We start from the raw sequence: 22,928 nt of genomic DNA, 5'->3' as shown, positions 1-22,928 counted from the left end.
CACTTAGAATGGTGGCCGGTGTGGAGAACATCCTCCATATTCAATAAAAGGGAGCTGTCGTCTTTACCATTTGCATGTACTAGATGATCCACCACATCATTTGACTTAATCCTCACACTGAACCTGTGATGTAATATTATTTATCCCATGGTGTAATGAAGAAACCAAAGTTCAGACAGGCCAGGCAACTTCTAAGATCATCACATTGGCTGAAAGATAGGAGATTCACATCTAATTCTGCCAACAAAACTAAAAACCAAACTCATTGCCATCGAGTCAGACTTGACTCATAGCAACCCCTCCTTGGGTTTCCGAGGCAGTATCTCTACAGAAGTAGATTGCCCCATCTTCCTTCCGAGGAGTGGCTGGTGGGTTTGAACTGCCAGCCTTCTGGTTGGCATTGAGGATCATCACAGATCATTAGCTACCGTTCTGATTCTTCCCCTCCCCATCTGTAACCGACCCATCCTCCCAAGCAGATAGGTGCTTCACTGCCCCCTCGTAGGTACATCACAGTATTCCTTTGTGTTGTGCAGGGATCTGCTTGTGCTTGTGCAGCATCAGAGAACCGTGACTGCTTTTCACATCACGCTCCTTATCACTAATGAAGGTTACAGACTGTTGGCTCTCCCATTCATGCACTGCTTCACCTGTTCAACACTCGCTAGCATCATGTTCTCAGGCTGGGGAAACAGCAAAGAGTGATCCAGAAAACAGCTCTGCTGTCCTGGAGCCTGTGTTCTGGGAGAGGGAGGCAGACGTTTTAGTGATGTGATTGAACACGAATACCACACTTAACTCTGTTCCAGCCACTGTTCTTAATCCTTTCATCCTTGTAACAATCCCATATTACTGTTTCCTTTTTAAGGCACAGAGAGATTAATACATCTCTCAAGGTCATACAAATAGCACAAGGCAAGAATAGGATTCAAATCCAAGTCACTGGCGCTAGAGTCCGTGATCTTAACCACCATCCTGTGCTGTGTGTCTAATGTGTGTGTGTGTGTATATATATATATATGTTGTTGTTGTTAATGTGCCGAGTCATACCCAACTCACAGCGACCCCTCCTTGGGTTTCTGAGGCAGTATCACTACAGAAGTAGATTGACCAATCTTCCTTCCTAGGAGTGGCTGGTGGGTTTGAACCACCAGTTTTCTGGTTAGAGCTCCTATGTATATATATACATACATGATATATGATGAGCCCTGGTGGCACAGTGGTTAAGTCCTTTTCTGCTAACTGAAAGGTAGGCAGTTCAGACATGCCAGCTGCTCCTTGGGAAAAAGATGAGGCATTCTGCTTCCATAAAGATTACAGCCTTGGAAAATCCTATGGGGCAGTTCTACTCTGTCCTATAAGATTGCTACAAGTTGAAATCAACTCAGTAGGAACAGGTTATGTAATATATAAAGTACATAGATTAAAATATTTTCTATATGTTTAATGTTTTAGGTGGGAAAGAGTGCTAAAAAATTAAAGCTTGTGGAAGGACAGAAGTTGACGAGGGTGGGCAGGTATTGTTTTGGATAAGGTGGTCAGAGAAGAACTCACTGATCAGCTGACATTGGAGCAAAACTTGGATAGAACCTCCTTTACTCTTCTCTTCTCCTCCAGCCCTCTGTCCTCGTAACCCTGTTTTGATGCTCTTTTCTGATTTTCCTTCAATTGGTTTATAGTATAAAGCAGTCCAGGACTACACAGTACAACGAAGACAGGCATCACCGCCTCCTTGGCCAGTAGCCGGTCCTTTATTTACAGGATAAGGAAAGGTTCTGACTCCCTGGCCTTTAGTTCAAGCTGCCCCCAGTCCGTTTCATCACTGCTGGCCTAAGCTGTCTCCCAGCTATGCACTCGATGAGGTTAGAATTTCTTCCAGACAAATTCACTTGCAGTTTTCCAAAGCAAATCTCATTTCATTACTTGCTGCCCATAGTTCGAAATTCTCTGGAGTCCTGTACGTTATTCCTCTGTCCCTATTGCTGTTCAGAGCCCTCCTCATTTGATAACCTTTGCCCTATTCATCACCTTGTACCTTCCTGCACGTTAATTAGGGTATTAAGTGAGATCAGTAACAAAGCCAGTATCCTCAGCATTCGCTGGATGCTGTCTCTTCAGGATGTGTTGATTTGCCTCCCTCATGACCACTGGTTTGTTTGTCAACCTCTATCCTAACAGGGCTAGCCATTGGGATTAAATTCCTTTTTCTAGTTACGTTTTTCTAGAGGCACTGTGTCAAGTGGTTTACCAACATCCAAATACATACCCTCTAGAGTGGCCCTTTCATCTACAAATTCACATTGCTCTCCCTGGCTATCCATCATGTTTGTCAAAGTCTGTGGGTCTTAATTAAGTCCTGCTGGGCATGGTACACATTTCCACAAGCGCCTTCCTGTTTATTCTATTATTTTTCTAATTGACATCCGTCCTGAGTCACACATGCTGGCTTCTCAGGTGGCCCATTTTGTAGCTTTGGTTTACTTAGGTTTTCTCTCTTTCAGAAATAACCTATGGGGGTTGAGTAAGTGCACCCTGCAGTGATTGATGAGGCCCCTACTGATCCGCACAGGCTCACTCTTTTCAAATAATCCTCATTGTTTTTTGGTTCCTCTGACATAACCATTTTCCTTTCTGCCCCTTCAGTTGTAAAGATGGGTCTTTAGTCTCAACAGAGTAGAGGAATCCCCAGTGGACTGGGGTCAGTGTTGTTAGCTTGTGATCTTATGTATAATGGAATGAAACATTTCCTGGTCCTGCGCTATCTTCAAGATGCTTGGTGTGTGTGGTCCATTGTTACAGCCATGGAGTGTTGCAGACATTGATCCATTGTTACATGTCATTGAGGGTTTTCCTCTCCTCCACTGGCCCTCTACCAGACCAGACATCATGTCCTTCCCCAGTGATCTGTCCCTCCTAATGACCATCCAGGTAAATGAGTCAAAGTGTCAGACAATATTCTCTGATCCATAAGGTTTTTATCAGCTAATTTTCTGAAATGAACTGACAAGTCTTCCTTCCTAGTCTGTCTTAATCTGGAAGCACTGCTGAAACCTGTCCGCATGGGTAGCACTGCTGGTATTTGAAATACAGGAGCTCTGATGGCATAGTGCCTAAGGCACTTGACTGCTAACCAGAAGGCTGGCGGTTCAAAGCCACCAGCCACTCCTCAGGAGGATGATGGACAATCTACTTCTGTAGTGATACTGCCTCGGAAACCCAAGGAGGGGTCACTATGAGTTGAGTCCGACTCGACGACACATAACAACATAACAGCTTCCAACATCATAGCAATACAAAAGTGTAGGACACTGTAGGACAAACTGACAGATGAGTGGGGTCACTAACTAGGACCAAAAGGTCCTAGGGGTTTTCAACTGATGGTTGAATGATAATAGCCTTTGCATCTTAAGACACTCTGCAGAGAGGATGGTCGCAGGGACTATCCTTCAGCTTCCCCCAGCACCCTTCCTAACACATTCGTTAGGTATTTGGCCTGGGGCAGAGTCAATGGCAAAGACTAGGTCTTCTCTTTGCAAAACTAATGGACACCAACAGGAATCAAACCATTACCTCAGGTAGAGAAGGACACTTCCCCCTCCCCCCCCCAAAAAAAAAACTTATTACTGTGGAGTCAGTTATGCCTCATAATGACCCTATAGAGGAGGACACCATGTAATAAACACAGAAACCCAAAGCCCACTAGCCCTTCACGTCTCCATCCCATCACTAACTCTAGTTGTCACTGGGAGCAGAAGTGGCGGTGTCTGTCCCTCATCTTGGAACCCTCTCACTCTTCTCTCCTCTTCATGAAGAACAAGCAGGACAGGAGGTGGACTGCCAGCTTAGAATTGGCTTTACTTTAAGTTCAAACATTTGACAGGTGCCTTGGATGCCTTTGATCTGGGTCTGGATTGGATTTTAAAAGAAAAAAAAAAGAAACTCTTAAAAGAAGCTTCTTGAAGACAAGGACTGTCCCTTTTTATGTTATATTAGCATTTGAAACGTTGTTGGCATTTCTCTAACAGTAGTAATAATACTGTTAGATTTCCCTTTGAAGAAATCTTTTGCATTATTTATTGAAAAGTTAACAGTTCCATTTCGTTACTTGAAATGGAAAAGGCCATGTTGTTGTTGTTGTTGTTGTTAGGTGCTCTCGCTTCAGCTCTGAGTCATAGCGACCCCATGTATAACAGAATGAAACACTGCCCCGTCCTGCACCAGCCTCACAATCCTTGCTCCATCTGAGCTTATAGTCACAGCCACTGTGACAGTCCATCTCGTTGAGGGCCTTCCCCTTTTTCACTGACCCTCCACTTTACCAACCATGATATCCTTCTCCAGGGAATGGTCCCTCTGACAACATGACCAAAGTGGGTGAGACAAAGTCTGGCTGTTCTCACTTCCAAGGTCCATTCTGGCTGCACTTCCTCCAGGACAGATCTGTTAGTTCTTCTGGCAGTCCACAGTACTTTCAGTATTCTTCACCAACACCACAACTGTACTGTTTGTATTCTTGCCTCAGCAATTGTCTCCCAGTTTGTCAGTGGGGAAAATGTAGATACTATTGTTATAAGCTCTTTTGCCAGCTGGTAAACAATAGCCCTGAGGCCACCAAAGTGCATCACACTGTGTCCTTTTATCAACCTGTGATATTGGGTAAATTATTTTTTAAAATTGAGAAGGCTCCCTAAAGTGGTATTGGATAGATGACTTTTAAAAATTGAAATGACTCCTTAAGAGAATCCTACTCAGTGCAGTGCAGCTCTCCTTAACCTGGGCTCGCCTTCTGATAATCCGAAGAACATTTACAGGCATCTGAGACAAACACAATTATGAAAGTCAAATGAAGGCCCTAAATAAAAAATCACAGAACAAGAGGGTAATTCTATTCACTCTTTCATATTTCATTATTTGATAACATCAGAAGATGAATCCATCGGAATTGCTTTGGCAAGTGCAAACAGAAATGTGCCTGATCAATATTTATTAAAACCTTCAGATGGAAGGAGGCATGGAGCAGACTTCTTAATGGACTGAATCATTACTCAGACAAATGGGGGTTGACCAAAGGTAGTGCCAGACCAAGGAGACACAGTTTTAGTTGTGCTCAGTTTAACATGCAGAGCCACTTCTAGCCCCGTGGTAGAAAACTTAACTTACAGAGCCATCTGATGTACCAGGGAGTGACGTCTGCATCCTCAGACTGTTGAGGAGGAAACTCCAACCATAGGTATTCATACATTTAGAATGTGTTCCAAAGGTGGGGAACAACACTAAGCTAAGGAAACAAAAAGGAATGTTTTTTCATTGCAGGGCCTGGCCCTAGGCTTGGAAGAGGGTTGTCACTTTAGAAGGCCTGGGTGTGTGTCCAGAGATTGTTTGGTTTTGAGTGGTGGTATTTTCTGGGGAGAAGGAAATTAAGACTTTAGCTGCTTCTGACTCAAAAATGTCTGGGTACATTCTTGAGAGGAGTGTACACTGCTGACTGACTTTCACCTCAAACTCTCCCCAGGAGAGACACCAGCCCAGTACTGTGAAGCAGGGTAGTACCAGAACCAAGCCAATAGGTAGGCGCCCTTTGAGCACAGCACCATTGATGAGGGCAGTGGTGTGTGTGCAGTGTCGTGGTAGGTAAAGGAATCACGGGCAGAAGACTGATCACAGCAGCACATGCGAGCCTTACAGCAGCGGGCTCCCAGGCATGTCCCCTCTAGGGTGATTTTCTGCTGCACCAGCTGAGGGAACCTAGGCAGTGTCTTTCCCAAGCCTGGGCTTGACCCCTCTTTCCCAGTGCCCTGGTCAGAACGGAAACCCACACGCTGTGCTGTAAGATGTGTTAGGAGACATCTCGATTTAGAACATATATCCAGTTGTGCCATGAACTCTCAGAAAATTATTTCTGTTTTCTCTACCCTAGTTTTCTCATTCCTGAAGTGGAAATAATATCAACTCTTTTCAAATTAAATTTTTCAATCATGTCTGCAATATACAGGAAGCCCTCCAAAGAGTGAAACAAAGGAGAGCAGTTATATTACATTTTGTAATAAACTAATTTATTCTTTTGACACATAAGAGTTACCATCCATTTATGATAAGACAAGGCAACCACTGCTGTGGAATCGGACCCAACTCATAGTGACCCCTCCTTGGGTTTTCAAGGCTGTATCACTATGGAAGTAGATTACCCAACCTTCCTTCCAAGGAGTGGCTGGTGGGTTTGAATTGCCAGCCTTCTGGTTAGCAGTCCAGTGCCTTAGGCACTACGCCACCAGAGCTCCCCCCATCGGAGCTAAGGTTGCAGGGTGTTTTCAAAGCAGTGGCTACTGCCTCCTGCTTACCATCCTTGGGGACAATCAGCATCAGCTAATTCTGATGGAAGCCCCATGGTTTCCAAGGGCCAAGCAGATGGTTCAAGAGTTTTTAAATCCAAAATGGCCAGGACTTAAATAGCACCTGCTTATAACCCCTTTGTTATTCACTTGGGAAATGGAGGGCCGAGGAGCTGACAATATTTGCCAAGGTCACACAGGAAGTTAGAGGGAATGACTCAACCAGAACCCGAGTTTGGTTGATCTCTTGAGTATTTACTTCTCTAAGTCTTTCTGCTGTAACCACCTCTCAATTATTTATGGGATGGCGATCTCATTTATGGATTATTCAGGTCCTTTCTTCTCTCTCTTCATTTCCTTGCTGATTATCATATGTACCATTGAGTTGGCAGAGAGAACAGGAGTTAGAGATTTCACTTGACAATTTAGTGACCCATATACCATTGGGCTTTCATTAAAATGCTCAAAATGCTGCAGCTGCTGGGAAAGGCTTTGGAGAGCTATTTGAAGCAATGATCAGGTGAATTTTTCTTCCTTTCAAATTTGTATTTAAGAAGTCCACCTCACTGCTTATCCTCTTGTTGACATTCATCCTCTCTCTGTCTCAGGAAGGAGAAGAGAAGAATCTTTACAATGAAAATACCTAATTATCTCCCTTCCTCAAGGAAGTAATGAATCTGAAGGGTAGTGAGCTTTAGGAAAGCAAGGTCATCCTGTCTGTGACCAGCGTAGAAGAGCCAAAGGCGGATAATAAAGAGAAGTAACAAAATGAAAAGGCCAAAAATCTCTCCTTTGAGTCCTAAATTAAGAACTGAATTTATGGCGTGACTTCATTATTTGGTCTAGAGCTCTGAGTTCCCAGATCAAAACCAATGGTACTCAACTGTAACTGCAGTTTGTATCAATGAATTTTGAATTGTCATAATATTGCCTTGTTCTGTCACAACCGAAGGCCAAGACTTGAGGTAGAATGAGATTTTTTAATTTAGTTTGTTTTTCCTAAATAATGACAGGGAGCTCTGGTAACGTAGTGCTTCAGGCACTTGACTGCTAACCAGAAGGCTGGCAGTTCAAACCCACCAGCCACTCCTCAGAAGGAAGGTTGGGCAATCTACTTCCGTAGTGATACTGCCTCGGAAACCCAAGGAGGGGTCACTGTGAGTCAGGGCTGACTCGATGGCACTTAACAGCAACAACAAATAATGACTAAAAATAAATTCACTATACAAGTATCCTTTGCAATGAGTAGTTTGACTTTTGATGGTTTCAGATGTTTCTGGCATAAGGACTAAGGTTGCTTTGGAGTTAATGCAGGATTCAAATTCCCTAGTTTCGAGACCTCAGAGAAATCGCTTACACCCTGTGAACCTCAGTGTACATTGTGGATAATTGTAGCTCTATCTCAGAGGCTTGTGATGAGGGTTGAATATGCAAATGTACCTGAAAGTGAGCCATTATTATAACTGCAATCCAGGCAGTTTTAAAAACGCAGCATGAGATAGAGTTGCGTGTTTAAAAATACAACTTCCAAAATGAATGGATAAACAAAGTGTATTCCATACAGACAATGGGATATTGTTGTCAGGTGCCGTCAAGTCGTCTTCGACTCATAGCAACCTTATGTACAACAGAATGAAACACTGCCTGGTCCTGTGCCAGCCTCACACTCCCTGCCGTACCTGAGCCCATTGTTGCAGCCACTGTGTCAATCCATCTCGTGGAGGGCCTTTCCCTTTTTTGTTGACCCTCCACTTTACCAAGCATGACATCCTTCTCCAGAGAATGGTTCCTTCTGACAACATGACCAAGGTAGGTGAGACGAAGCCTGGCCATTCTTGCTTCCAAGGAGCATTCCGGCTGCACTTCTTCCAAGACAGATTTGTTAGTTCTTCTAGCAGTCCGTGGTATTTTCAGCATTCTTCACCAATGCTGCAACTCAAAAGTGTCAACTTTTCTTCGGTCTTCCTTGTTCATTGTCCCACCCTCACATGCGATTGAGGCAATTGAAAATACCATGGCTTAGGTAAGGTGCACCTTAGTCTTCAAGGAGACATCTTTGCTCTTCAGCACTTGACAGAGGTTTTTTCCAGCAGATTTGCCCAATGCAATACATCATCTGATGTCCTGACTGCTGCTTCCATTGGTGTTGATTGTAGTACCAAGTAATATGAAGTCTTTGACAACTTCAATCTTTTCTCCATTTGTCATGCTGCTGCTTATTGGTCCAGTTGTGAGGATTTTTGTTTTCTTTATATTAAAGTGTAATCCATACTGCAGAGTGTAGTTTTCAATCTTCATCAATAAGTGCTTCAAGTCATCCTAACTTTAAGCAAGCAAAGTTGTGTCATCTGCATATCTTAGTTTGTTGATGATTCTTCCTCCAATCCTGACGCCACATTCTTCTTCATATAGTCAAGCTTCTCGGATTAAAGATTAAATAAGTATGGTGAAAGGGTACAACCCTGATTCACTCCCTTCCTGATTTTCAACCCTGCAGTGTCCCCTTGTTCTGTTTGAGCGATAGCCTCCTGATCTATGCACAGGTTCCTCTTGAGTACAATCAAATGTTCTGGAATTCCCATTCTTCTTAATGTTGTCCATAATTTGTTATGATCCACACAATCGAATGCTTTTGCATAGTCAATAAAACACAAGTAAACATCTTTCTGGTATTTGCTTTCAGCCAAGATCTATCTGACATCCACAATGATATCCCTCGTTCCACATCCTCTTCTGAATCCAGCTTGCATTCCTGGAGGTTCTCTGTCAATGTACTGCTGCAGCCGTTTTTGAATTATCTTCAGCAAGATTTTACTTACATGTGATATTAATGATATTGTTCGATAATTTCCACATTCTGTGGGATCACCTTTCCTTGGAATGGGTACAAATATGGATCTCTTCCAGTCAGTTGGGCAACTGCCTTCCAAATCTCTTGGCATAGCCAAGTGAGCACCTCCAGAGGAGCATCTGTTTGTTGGAATATCTCACTGGGTATTCCATCAATTCCTGGAGTCTTGTTTTTCACCAATTCCTTCAGTGCAGCTTTGGCTTCTTCCTTCAATACCATTGGTTCTTGATCACAAGCCACCTCCTGAAATGAATGAATATCAACCAATTCTTTCTGGTATGGTGACTGTATTCCATCCGTCTTCTTTTGATGTTTCCTGCATCATTCAATATATTGTTCATAGAATCTTTCAGTATTGCAACTAAAGGCTTAAGTTTTTCCTCAGTTCTTCCAGCTTGAGAAATGCTGAACATGTTCTTCTCTTTTGGTTTTCAAACTCCAGGTCTTTGCACATTTCATTATAATAATTGACTTTGTCTTCTCCAGCTGCTTCTGTTCAGCTCTCATATCCTTTCAACTCTTCCATTTTCTTTAGCTACTCTCCATTCAAGGACAAGTTTCAGAGTCTCTTCTGACATCTGTTTTTGTGTTTTCTTCCTTTCCTGTCTTTTTAATGACCTTTTGTTTTCTTCATGGATGATGTTCTTAACGTCATCCCACAATTCCTCCAGTCTTCGGTCATTGGTGTTCAATGCATCAAATCTATTCTTTAGATGGTCTCTAAATTTACAAGGGATATAATCGAGGTCATGTGGTAAGATGGGATATTACTCAGCCATACAGAGAAACAAAGTCCTGCCACCTGCCACCATGTGGATGAACCTTGAAAAGATGATGCTGAGTGAAATAAGTCAGTCACAGAAGGACAAATACTGTATGAGAAATAGCTAGAAGAGGCAATTGTATTGAGACCAAAGAAGTGAAGAGTCATTGTTTGGGAAGCAGTGAGTTTGTTTGTGGAGATGGGCAATTTAGCAGCTGTTATTGGTGATGGTTGTCCAACATGATACTTGTAATTGATATTACTCAACTGTACATATGAAAACCACTGACTTGACAAATGCTGTATTGCATATATTTTTATAACAATTAAAAAAAAAAAAAAGCTTACAGTCAGTGTTCTAATGCCACCAGTGGAGGGAGGCCGATGGCGGACTTCTCCCCAGGGACTGAGGGAGATCCCTCTCCTTTCCTTGCACCCTGTACCCAGACTTTGTGCAATGACTGCAGTATAAGAATGAGAGGGGCTGTGGGTTGGGAATGGCTGCTTGCCAGAGCCTTCCTTCCCTAAACTTACAAGTAAGAGAACAGAAACTGTTCTCGGAAGTTTTCAGAGATGGAGGTGGAACCACTGGTGGGAGAGTAGCATTCTCCTGGCTTCCCGTCTGTGAACATTTAAGAAGAGCTTGTAAAGAGAAATGAGGAAAGCAGTAACTCTCAAAGGAAAAAAGATATAAACAGTTATACATCCAGGCATACCTACATACAGTAAAAACCAAGAAATAGATGAATATCAGTTTAATGTCTTGTACATTAAAATAATGTGGAGAAACGTGAGGAGGCAGACTGACCTATGCTGTGGGTAGGAGGCTAAATTGATGCCGTTGCTAGAATGCAGTTTGAGACGTTGCCAAGATTCCTAACAATACATGTATACTTACCTTCTGACTAATTCAAGGAGCTCTGGTGGTATAGTGATTAAGGCATTTGGCTGTTAAATAAAAGGTTAGTGGTTCAAATCCACCAGCTGCTCCTTGGAAGAAAGGTGAGGCATTCTGCTTGCGTAAAGGTTTACACAGCCTGGGAAACCCAGTGAGGGTCACTATGAGTCAGAATCAACTCAGTGGCAGGGAGTTTAGAGTTTCGGTTTTAACTAGTTCTACCTTTGGAAGTCTTTCCTTAGGAAAGAGAGTTTTTTCCATTGGAAACAACTTAAGTATCTAATTGTGTTTCAATCTAAATATTTCAACTATAGAAAATAAATTAGATATATGAAGTGGGAACAGGGAGTCTTGGAGGAAAATATACCAAAATGTGGTTTGTCTTTGCGCTGGAATTATGCAAGTAGTTTATTTTGCTGTTTTATCTTTTCTGTATGGTCAATGTATTCCATAGGGCATATGTATTCATTTTATCATCAGAGAAAAAGAACATAAAATTTTACAACCTTAAAAAAAAGATTTGCCCAGCCTACCAAAATTCCCTTCACATCCCTCTTAATATAAATGTTTTCAGCCGCAATGAATGAGGGTGAAAGAGTCACAGTGTAACACCATTAAAATAAAGCAAGAAGAGAAAAACAGGAGAAGAACGGTTTGTTGATAAAGCAAACATGAGAGAGAACAGAGAAAATGACCTGTTTGCAAACAAAACGTGTGAACGTTGACCTGTTGTAGATCTGCATACATGATGCCAGCCACCTCTCCTATATAATCCTGCCCCTCTGGGGACAGCTGCCCAAAAGTGCACAACAAAGACAAAGGAAACCACAGAAGGGCAGACACCTCCCATAGAACATTCCATCTACCATGGTGGTGTGCAACCCTTTGCTCTCCAGAATAGGAAATTTGTCCCATGGCTACTGCAGACTAACAACTGGCCCCTCAGTACTAGGGACTAGAGAGAGACTTACAAGTCTGGACCTAGAAAACATCTAAATCAAATGTGTGCTCATCCAGGCAGCCTGGGAAAATGCCACCTAGTGGAAAACGTGCCATCATGGCAGCCATGACCGCTGTTGTAATGTGTGATGATCAGGGGCTAACTTGAGTGTTCCTGGGACCTCAGGAAGTGCTGATAAATTAACTATCCCAGTTGGGTTCCATGATTTCATTTCAGTATGTCCATGTGTGTCATGGAAGCTCATTCTAATTGTTTGGGGACATTTTCCTGTTTTCTATTTGGGGCACTTCTAGCACCCTTTCTCCACCTACAGGTATAACTGTTGCTATAGTGATCATGACAGATTATAGATATCATTGCAAAGAATGGCAATTCCAGAACACTTACTTGTGCTCATGCAGAACCTGTACATAGACCAAGAGGCAGTCGTTTGATCAGAACATGGGATGCTGCTTGGTTTAAAATCATGAAAAGTGTGCATCAGAGTTGTATCCTTTTACTATACTTATTTAATCTGTATGCTGAGCAAATAGTCCAAGAAGTTGGACTATATGAAGAAGAATGCAGCGTCAGGATTGGAGAAAGACTAACTACCTGTAGTATGCAGATGACACAACCTTGCTTGTTGAAGCCAAAGAGAACTTGAAGTATTTACTGGTGAAAATCAAAGAATCCAGCCATCAGTATGTGTTACACCTCAACATGAACAAAACAAAACTCCTCACAACTGGACCAATGAGCAACATCATGATAAATGGCGAAAAGATTAATGTTATCATGGATTTAATTTGACTTGGACCTACAATCAACACCCATGGAAGCAACAGTCAAGAAATCAAACGATGCTCACATTGAGCAGATCTGCTGCAAAAGACCTCTATAAAGTGTTAAAAATCACAGTTGTCAATTTGAAGACTAATGTGTCCCCAACCCAAGCCATGGTATTTTCAGTTGCCTCCCATGCATGGGAAAACTGGACAATGAATAAGGAACACCAAAGAAGAATTGATGCCTTTGAATTACGGTGTGAGTGAAGAATACTGAATATACCACAGACTGCAAGAAAAACAAACAAATCTATCTTGGAAGAAGTACGGGCAGAATGCTCTTTAGAAGGGAAGATGCAGATGGTGACACTTCATGTCCGGTTCTTTGGATATGTTGTCAGGAGGGACTCACGCTTGCTAAAGTAGAGGGTCAGCAGCAAAGAAAAAAACCCTCAACAAGATGGATTGATACATTGGCTGCCACAGTGGGCTCAAATATAGCAAGGATTGTGAAGATGGTATGGGACCAGGCAGTGTCATTCTGTTGTATGTAGGGTCACTGTGAGTTGGAACTGACCCAGCAGCACCACCAACAACAACCAATTTAGTCATCTTTGCTGCTGGGTACCATTCTGAAAGACAAATGAATTTCATTCTGTGGTTAAATATTCATGTTTCTCTATGATCTAATATATCATCTTGGTTATGAGGAATTTTCTCCCCTAACTATAGACAAGACACCATCAATTTTGTTTAATAACTCAGATCTGTAATTCTGGGGCACTGTTTCTCCCAGGCTCTTGAGGCCTCTTAGTCTCTCAGTCCATTTCTGAGTGTCATCCTGGGATTTATAAAGGTCTTCACCGCACAGAGGAGAGGGAGCATCAAAGACGTAAGCACCATGCCCTTCATCACTTATCTCTCTCAAAGATCCAGGACTCGGAGTCTCAGCATCTTTGTTTTGTTGTTTCCTCCCAGCATGAAACAACAGCCTCTGTAGAAAACCAGCCAGTATCCCTGGCAACAATTCATCAGATTTTTCTAAAGAAATCCAATTTCATCAGGTCTGATGGGCTCGTTGTTACTGCTTAAGATAAATGATGAAAATATCAACCTCATAATACAAAGAAACCCAATTCTTCTCGTTTAATCTGTGAAAGGCATCACGAACCTCTGACTCCTTCTGTAGCCTTCCCTGTTGCTTTGAGGTCCTTGGCTGGAGGAGATAGGACTAGTTCTGTACCTATTTCTGGACCAGACTCTCACTCAGACTCCTGGCTGTTCAGAGCCTTAAGGCATCAGAAGGTCTGTGGCTGGAGCCTCGAGAATCTGCCCTTTCATAAGCTCCTAAACCAGAAAAACTAAACTCACTGCCGTGGAGGCAGATCCATCTCATAGCGAGCCCTCCTTGGGTTTCTGAGGCGGTATCACTGCGGAAGTAGATTGCCCAACCTTCCTTCCGAGGAGTGGCTGGTGGGTTTGAACCGCCAGCCTTCTGGTCAGCAGTCCGCTGCTTTAGACACTAAGCTGCTAGGTCATTGTTAAGTTCGAGAACCACTGGTCTGGAAATGGCAGCTCTTGAGCTCCTTGTAGCTTGAAAGACTCATGAGCTCCAATTCTTTCTCATTCCATTTGGTACATTTAGATCCATAGAGGGTCCTTTTTGAGCAATTTAAATAATTTGCTGAATGAACAGCTCTCTCCCTCACCTCTGTATCTAAGAGAAACGGCTCCCTTTATCAAAGTGAGGGCTGGTGTCAGAGAGGAAGCTGTGGTGTTCCAGGGGCTGTGGGAAGACATGGGGCAGATATGGTACATTTTCCTACAGCATCAAGTTTTTCCTAAACCATTAGCTTTTGCTTGTTTCGATTTTTGTGTCTTGTTAGTTGCCATTGCGTCACTTCCTACTCATAGCCCCCAACGTGTTACAGAATAGAACGGTGCTCTCTGGCCTTTTCTTCTGAGGTGCCACTGGGTGGGTGTTGTCTAGGTTATACTGAGAGCTGCAAAAGGCTCGTAACGACAAGGGTCAGAGAGACCAAGAAACTGCACCAGAGATGTGCTCAGAGACACGAAAGAGTGTTATTCCAAAGAGTAGAGGGGCTTATGAGAAAAGATGTCGCATCCAGTGGCAGCCGGCTGGTCAGTTTCTAAGTCTGCTCAACCCTCTCCTCTTTCCCGAGAGATTTATACCTCTGTTTGTGGAACTATCACATAGGGGTTATGTGCCTGGTGTGAGGCTTAGTGGCTCCTGATCCTGGTAGAGGGTCTGGGGCAAGGTCTGGTGGTATGTGCCTGTGATAAGATGCTGCTGTTCACTAAAGAATGTGGCTCACAAGGAGGAAAAAGGAGGGGTGGGAATGAGTTTGCATTATTTGGCACTTGGCTAAACAAGATGGGGTCTGAGAGCTGTTTTGGGGGAGCTACAGCCATGCCTGGTACAGGTGTGAACTGCCACCCTTTAGGTTATCAGTCGAGCGCAAACCATTTGTGCCACCTGTTGTCGTAGGTGCCATCGAGTTGGGTCTGACTCAGAGCGACCCTGTGTACAACAGAGCAGAACACTGCCCAGTCCTGCGCCAGCCTCCCAGATGTTGCTGTGCCTGAGTGCAGTGCTGTGGCCTCTGTGTCGTCCGTCTCACTGAAGGTCTTCCTCTTTTTCTCTGACCCTCTACTTTACCGGGCATGATGTTGTCTTCCGGGAACTGTCCCTCCTGGTCACATGACCAAAGTAATGAACGATGAAGTCTTGCTATCCTCCTTTCTCAGGAGGATTCCATCTGTACTTCTTCCGAGACAGACTTGTTTATTCTTCTGGCAGGCTGATGTAGTCAATATTCTTCACCAATACCATAATTCAGAGGCATCAAATCTTTTTTGGTCTTTTTCATTATTCATTTTCTGGCTTTCACATGTATATGAGCCGTCTGAAAATACCATGGCTTGGGTTGGGCGCACTTAAGCGTTCAAAGTGACTTCTTTGCTCTTTAACACTTTAAAGAGGTCTTTTGCAGCAGCTTTGCCCAATGCAATAGCTTGTTTGATTTCTTGACTCCATTGATTGTGGACCCAAGTAAAATGAAATCCTTGACAACTTCAATCTTTTTTCCATTTATCATGATGTTGTTTATTGGTCCAGTTGTGAGGAGTTTTGTTTTCTTTATGCTGAGATGTAATCCATACTAAAGGCTTTAGTCTTTGATTTTCATTAGTAAGTGCTTCAGTCTTTTTCATTTTTGGCAAGCAAGGTTGTGTCATCTGTATAATGCAGGTTAATGAGCCTTCATCTAATCCTGCTGCCGCATTCTTCCTCATATAGTCCAGCTTCTCAGATCATTTGTTCAGCATACAGATTCAATTAATACAATGAAACAATATAACCCTGACGCATACCCTTCCTGCTTTTGAAACTTTATTTTTAAAATACAGCAGATAAACTGAAGTGTAGGATGCAAATTTCACATGGTTTTACATTAAACATGAAGCTTCAAAACATACCCTAACAGTAGCTGATATCAGACCCACGGGCCCCTGGAAGACAGAGTGCATTTCCCTATCAGAAGCACCTCAGGCTACATTCAGCATTACCCTCAATCCATGATTCCTAAATATTTGGTTCCATGAGGTGAACACTCATTTGAAATCATTACAGAAAACTAGCACTAAGAGAACCATCTACATGGGGATGCTGAAGGATTTGCTCCCAGGAAACACTCAGTAACTTGCCAATCTAAGATGAGCATTTTCCATCCCCACCACTGTATTTCCACAAGAGAATATTATTTTTCCTATTGTGAAAAAGAGTATGTTAATGTAGAAATAGCCCCAGTGCCTGTCAGCAGATGAAAGAATAAACACAATGTGGTTAGGCATGTTGTTGTTGTTGTTGTTGTTATGTGCCGAGTTGGACCCGACTCATAGCGACCCCTCCTTGGGTTTCTGAGGCAGTATCACTACGGAAGTAGATTGCCCCATCTACCTTCCCAGGAGTGCCTGGTGGGTTTGAACCGCCAGACTTCTAGTTAGCAGTCAAGTGCCTTAGGCACTGTGCTACTAGTACAGAATATATAGATGCCCTTGAGAACGTTATTGCTTAATGAACTAAGTCACACACAAATGGACAAGTACATCCCACTTATATGAACTAGCCAGAGTAGGCAGATGCATGGAGACGATTGTTTATTAGTGCTTCCAAGTGGTGGGGAGTGAGGAATGGGGAGTTATTAGTGAAGGGGAACTGAGTTTCTGTTTCAGACGATGAAAAGCTCTTGGAAATGGATAGCGATGATGGTGATGTGGCATGGTGAGTGTTAGTAATGTCACTGAACTGTACTTTTAAAACTGGTTAAAATGGCAAGCTTTTTGTTATATATATTTTACCACAAAATTTGAAGGGAAAAAAAAAGACTTAATTAGATAAGGAGGTTTAGCAGAGCAGGGAAAGGAATTAGCTGTGCTGAGAGACACAAACACTCTCCTTGACCACCTTCTCATTGTAGCAGCCATTTGTAAAATATTTTTGAAATCATGAAGCTCTGGAATAGAATGTCTTCCTTACCCCAAGAATGGCTTAGTCTTCCCATAGGATATTCTTTCTCAAGTTGTTTCTGGAAAATAAACCAATCTAAGACCTTGAGTCCAGTAGTACCGTGATCCTGGTAGATCTATAAGAGCGCTTCACCCCAGGAGTTAACCTGGAGCTGGTGGCCCTGTTCTATCCCCTCAATCCTGGTGAAGACTACCTTTCCTGCCAAGAAGAGGGAAGGAAGGAACCCATACCTGGGAAAGCTCTCCCATCCTTTTGCTTATGAGCCTAGAGCCTGCACTGAACTTGACCTCCTGGGTCATTTGAAGTGCAAGCCACAGCCACAAAGTCCAGTGGATTCCTTGAGGGAAACTGGTGGCATAATGTTGCTTTCAGAATGCTGGTGGTTGCCTTCTCTGCTTTCTGACACCCATTGCCATCTTCCTTCTGAACCAAAGAGTGACTCGTGCACATTTCTGTCATAACCCCAATCTGCTCTCTACCCATCACCCTGGGCCAGTGGCCTTGCAGTCAAATGGCTCTCAAGTCCCCTCCTTTTTTGCTAAAATTATAACCAATCCCCTCCTAGACTGCTTCACACACCACTGTCACATGATCTTCTAGAAGCACAACTTTGCATGGTATCTGTGCTTTAACAGAGCCTTGGAGGAGGGGAGTGAGGGAGTCTTTTCCTGACTTAATGAGGCCCACTGTCCTAGCCTGAAGCTCAAGCTGTCCACCTCCATCTTCAACTGTCTTTTCCCATGAGTCTTATGCACTTCCTCACATTCCCCTATTGCAAGAAGGGTGTCAGAACAGCATCTGACCTCCTCTAACTTCACAAGGGGGAAGGAGGATCCAGAAACAGTATCGACAGACCAAGGCTAATCCCTGTGAGGCAGAGGTCAGACATGCTGGCTCTCCAGTTTGTTTGTTTGTTTGTTTTTACCAATTCTGACACCAACCATCCCTACCATAGCACTCTCTCTCCTGGGTTCAATAATTCATTGCAGTAGCCACATAGAACTTACAGGCAATACTCATGATTATGGGATTTATTAGGAAACTAACAGGTTACAATTCAGGTTCAGGAACACTCAGGATACAACTCTTCTATCAGGACAGCCTCCCCTCAGCCTCCCCTCAGCCATGCCTATAGGTATACTTCTCTTTGGCCCTAGGCTTTTCCCCTACTCAGGCAAGTGTTACAACGCTCTTTTAGCTCTGCAGATAGGTGCCCAGAGAGGCACCCCATTCCAGGAACAAGCTTCCTGCCCAAAGGCACTCAGCTTTCTCACTCTATAGGCCAGAAAGCCTGCCACTGTGTGTCATTGCTGGCCTCATGGTTCTGCTGCCTCTGTCTCTCTGCTTTCTCAGCACAGGGATCTCAGGTCTAAGGATGCACTCCACTCCTGGTTCTTCTCACTTGATGATAGTGAGATCTCCCTTTCTGCCTCTGGGATGGCTCATTTCATTTATTTATTTAATTAATTTTGATTGTGATTTGGGTGAAAGTTTACAGAGCAAATTTGTTTTCCATATAGCAGTTCATACACATTGCATTTCATGATATTGACTGCAGTTCCTCACCGTGTACCAGCTCTCTTCCCACTTCTTCTCTGTAGTTACTTCTTCCCCGTGTCCTTCTTTCTTATGCACTCCTGCCTCTGAGCTATCTCCCTGTGTAAATACTGCCCTCCTGTTCTCCCATGATTGATCTTCCAAGGCCTGTATTTACTTGATGTAAATGTTCATCCTATATGCCTCTCTGTCTTTGACTGGAAGCCACTGGAGTTGGTTCAATTCCAGACCTGAAGAGTAACTAGGGGACATAGTCTTGGGGGTCTCACCAGACTCTATCAGATCAGTAAACCTGTTTTTTGTTTTGTTTTGTTTAATGAATTTGAGTTTTGTTCCACATTGTTCTCCCACTCTGTCCAGGATCTCCAGGACTGATCCCTTTCTGAGTGGTTGACAGTAGTAGCAGGGCACCATCCAGTTCTTTTGGTCTCATGGCCATATAGACTGAGGTTCGTATGGTCCACTAGCCCCTTGGACTAATTGTTTCCATGTGTCTTTGGTTTTCTTCATTTTCTTTTGCTCTGGATGAGGAGAGACCCACTGTTACATCTAGAGGGCTGCTTGCAAACATTTAAGATCCTAGTCGCTACTCACCAAAGTAGGATGTAGAACACTGTTTTTGTGTAGTATGTTATGCCAGTTGAGCTTGATGTCCCAAGCCCACAGGGCTAACAACTCACTCCATCAGGGTGGTTGTTTGTGCCTAAGAAGTTATCATAACTTTGCCCCTGTTGGTTTTAGTTATATGGACATTCTTATGGCACATAGAAATACGTATGTAGAAATATCTTCTGGAGATGGCTCATTTTAAGCCTAGTGAGATGGCAAAACTGACCAATCCCCATGTTAGAGTTCCATCCACCTTATTTCCATGGTCCCACTCCAACAGAGGTGCCATGTACCTTATTTACATTTTTAACAAGCTGTCCAATCCCCTTAGTGAGCTACAAAGCACCTCACATTTACATAGTCACTCGCAGTCATCTGGTGGGAGTCACAAAGACCATGGCTGGAAGAGCCATATTAAGTGATTCACTGCACCCCACCTGTCTAACCAGATTACGCTTCCCTCTCTTTTTTTGTGCATGCTCTTCCCTCAGTCTAGAATTTCCTTCCTGGAGGCCCTGCCTGGCAGAATCCTACTCCACAGGAAGACTTCCTTGACACCTCACCCCATTCCCCCAATGTGGTGTAGTTTCTCCTTCCTCTGAACATCATGGCATCTTCACCTCACTCATGGCACTTGGAGCATTCTTCTTGGTAGTTGTCTGTCTGGGAAAGAAAGATATTGGAGTTGGTATCAGAAATCTAAGCTCATGTCCTGGCACATTTCTCTAAAATGAAGTCATAGCTCACTGGGTACCAAAACCCACTACTGTCAATTTGACTCTGACTCATAGTGACTCTGTTAGACAGAGTAGAACTGCCCCCATAGGGTTTCTTTACAGATCTTTCTCCTGTGGAGCAGCTGGTGGATTCAAACTGTCAACCTTTGGATTGGCAGCTGAGTGCTTTAACTATTGTGCCATTAGAGCACCTCCTCACTGAGTGCAGTGAAGGTTAAAGGAAGCAGTGCTTGGGAATGACCTTTGCTGACAGACATATGGTCACTATTTCTCTGCTTTTCAGCACATTTCCTACATGCCTCAGCTCTTTGCAGAAGTAGGCTGTGTCCTGATCACCATTATATACTACCATTACTGCCACTAATCATGGTCACTATTATTACTGCATTTCTAATCATAATAGTTCATGTTTATGGAGCACTGTTGTGCTATTAACCGTTCTAAGTGCTTTGTATGTATGAATCAGTTTAATCTTTCTAATAAAAAGGTAATTGGACCTAAAAGGTAGGTTCTACTGTTACCCATTTATGGGGGAGAAAACCACATATTTCACAGATATGCCCATGAATGAATGAGTGAGATGAAAACGTGGCAATGTCTGCCAGATGTTTTTTCTCTCCTTCCCGTTCTCTGCCTCTACCCCTCTGTTTCTCTTTGGACATCCTGAGGTAAACGAAAAACCAGGAGAAAGTCTAAAGTGGATCGAGCCCCTGAAGACATGAGGTGTCCCTGAATCTTCAGAGACCTCTTCTCTTTGGGATTGTGCCTCAAGGACAGAGACTATGTCTGTATCATCCACTACTAGAGTCCCAGGGTCCAGCATAATGCCCAGGGGCCCATAAATATTCCCTCAGTAAATGAACTAATGAACTTACATCAGCAGATTTGTTACTACTCAAATGAAATTGTTGATGGAGAGACAGTGAGCTATCTGTCTTGCTTCCTCAGGCAGTACTACGAGATGCTCTACAACACCGCTGATGAGCTCCTGAACCTGGTAGTGGACCAGGGCGTGAAGTACACAGAGCTGGAGTACATCCACGCCCTGACCCTGCTGCACCGCAGCCAGACGGGGGTTGGGGACCAGACCACCCAGAACATGAGGCTGCAGCGACTCAAGGAGATCATCTGTGAACAGGCAGCCATCAAACAGGCCACCAAGGACAAGAAAATAACCACCGTCTAGTAGGGTACTGCAGTGGAGGGGGGACCATTTCTGTTTCCTTAGTCATATGTGCTTTGCTTTGGTATGTGGTTGGTGTATCCTGAGCTGACTTGGTTTGCACTACACTGATGCATTAATGCAAAGAAAGTATAAGGCTGATTTTCTCTAAGCTGTATCTTTCCATATAAACCCTACAAGAAGATTGCAGTACAGAATGTTTGAATTTAATATTTACTTAAATATAGTTGATTCCAAGGGGATGAGGGTGGGATAGAAGGAAAGTAGGTCAAATTGTTGGACTCGGAAAAGTGAATGAACGAATTACTACTTGTTCATTGACCAACATGCAACGAACTCCAGCTCCAGTCCATGGAAAACAGACTGCTGCCTGAGTTGTAGTCCCTTCCTAAAACCACTTAACAGGGTCTTAAGATGTAAGCAGTGGGTTTGTACTCCGCCTGTCAGTGTACAGTTCAGAGAAGTAAGTGTGTATGCATCACATTCTGTCTCTGTTGCCAAGATCGAATAAATGGCTTCCCAGCTGGCTATCGTTTTCTACAAATTTCCCTAACCAAGAAAACAGGGCTGTGGAAAGAAAAGGAAATCCTTGTATCCCGGTCCCTGAGAGAGTTTTAACATGCTATACCTTATACGCAGGTGGTAGTTGGTTTATTGCATTTTCATTTTATTTCTGCTGTGTCAAAACCAAGAGCCGTCAAATTAGTGACAAAAATGGAAACTTGAAAAGTCATTCAACTCTTTGCTTGATTTTTTCCTTCTACCTTCCAAGAAGAAATGATTGTCAGGAACTTCTCATCCCACAGGAAACATTGATGCTCACATATCCTTCTTAGGAGCCCCTCAGTCAGAAGCAGACCACATTTATTAAGGAGACCAGATTTGCTCACCCAGGTGCAGGGAAGATGGGACAGCCCATCACATTTCTCTTCCATGTGGCCTCCAGCTGTCTGCTTCTGGAATGTTCTCCAGTGGTGCTGGTCCTCAATGCTCTTGTGCTCTTATAATGCTCCCTGCTGTCCCCTAGTCTCCAAATGCTCTTATTGCCTGTGGTTGACATGCCACAGAGGCAGCCGTGCACTGATGGGTCACACCTTGAAGAAATGTGGGAAAGTGAGCTGGGGGGGACTTCAGCTGCATTGAGTGCCCCATGCCCTGATGGTCTGCAATTTCACACCCATTTGTACAGCTTGAGTCTTGGTGGGAAACAGAAATTTTAAAAAATGTTTTGGGAAATTAAACACTGTGCGTTGTTTTTCTTGTCACCAGACATTCCTGAGAGCTTAATGTACACCAGACACTCTAGGTATGGGGACAGAGAAGAGGAGAGGATACCCTGTTGTCTGCCTTTAAGAGACACTATTGTCCAACCAAAGTCCAACACATGTCCACTTGGTGCCAAGTTAGAAATCACATCAGGCCAAGGTACAGCTGTGAAGGGAGCAGCTGGAGGATAGTCTTCCAGGGGCTATGACAGGAGGGAATCTTGTAAATCCAGGTGGCTCCAGAGGGCTGATTGGGAAGAAGTTGAATCTGTGTAGGAGTCAACCATGGAAAACCATACTGTCCCTAAACAATATCCTGGGAGTAGGTTACCCAAGAGGTGGGCAGTGGGCAGAGGGAAATGAGAGGAGAGGAGAGCCAACCACTTCTACTTCGAAGCTTCTGTTAATGGCCTCTCAACATGGCTTCTGTACCATTTCTTGTCCCTCCTATTCATTTTA

At 43.5% G+C, this 22,928-nt stretch overlaps 1 protein-coding gene across 1 annotated transcript in view; it reads left to right on the top strand.

Annotated features, from left to right (window-relative positions):
• The window catches only part of EXOC4 (exocyst complex component 4), a 1,013,282-nt gene extending 992,075 nt beyond the window's left edge, over positions 1-21,207 (top strand). Inside the window, exon 16 of the mRNA XM_007952929.1 lies at positions 20,970-21,207. Within this exon, the coding sequence (XP_007951120.1) occupies positions 20,970-21,207 (238 nt within the window). The remainder of the gene's footprint in view (positions 1-20,969) is intronic.
• Positions 21,208-22,928: the final 1,721 nt, after the last annotated feature.

The sequence above is a fragment of the Orycteropus afer genome, unplaced genomic scaffold (genome assembly GCF_000298275.1).
Source record: "Orycteropus afer afer isolate SDZICR_OR568_19922 unplaced genomic scaffold, OryAfe1.0 scaffold00365, whole genome shotgun sequence".
Taxonomy (NCBI): Eukaryota; Metazoa; Chordata; class Mammalia; order Tubulidentata; family Orycteropodidae; genus Orycteropus; species Orycteropus afer.
This window is presented reverse-complemented; position numbering and strand designations above follow the sequence as displayed.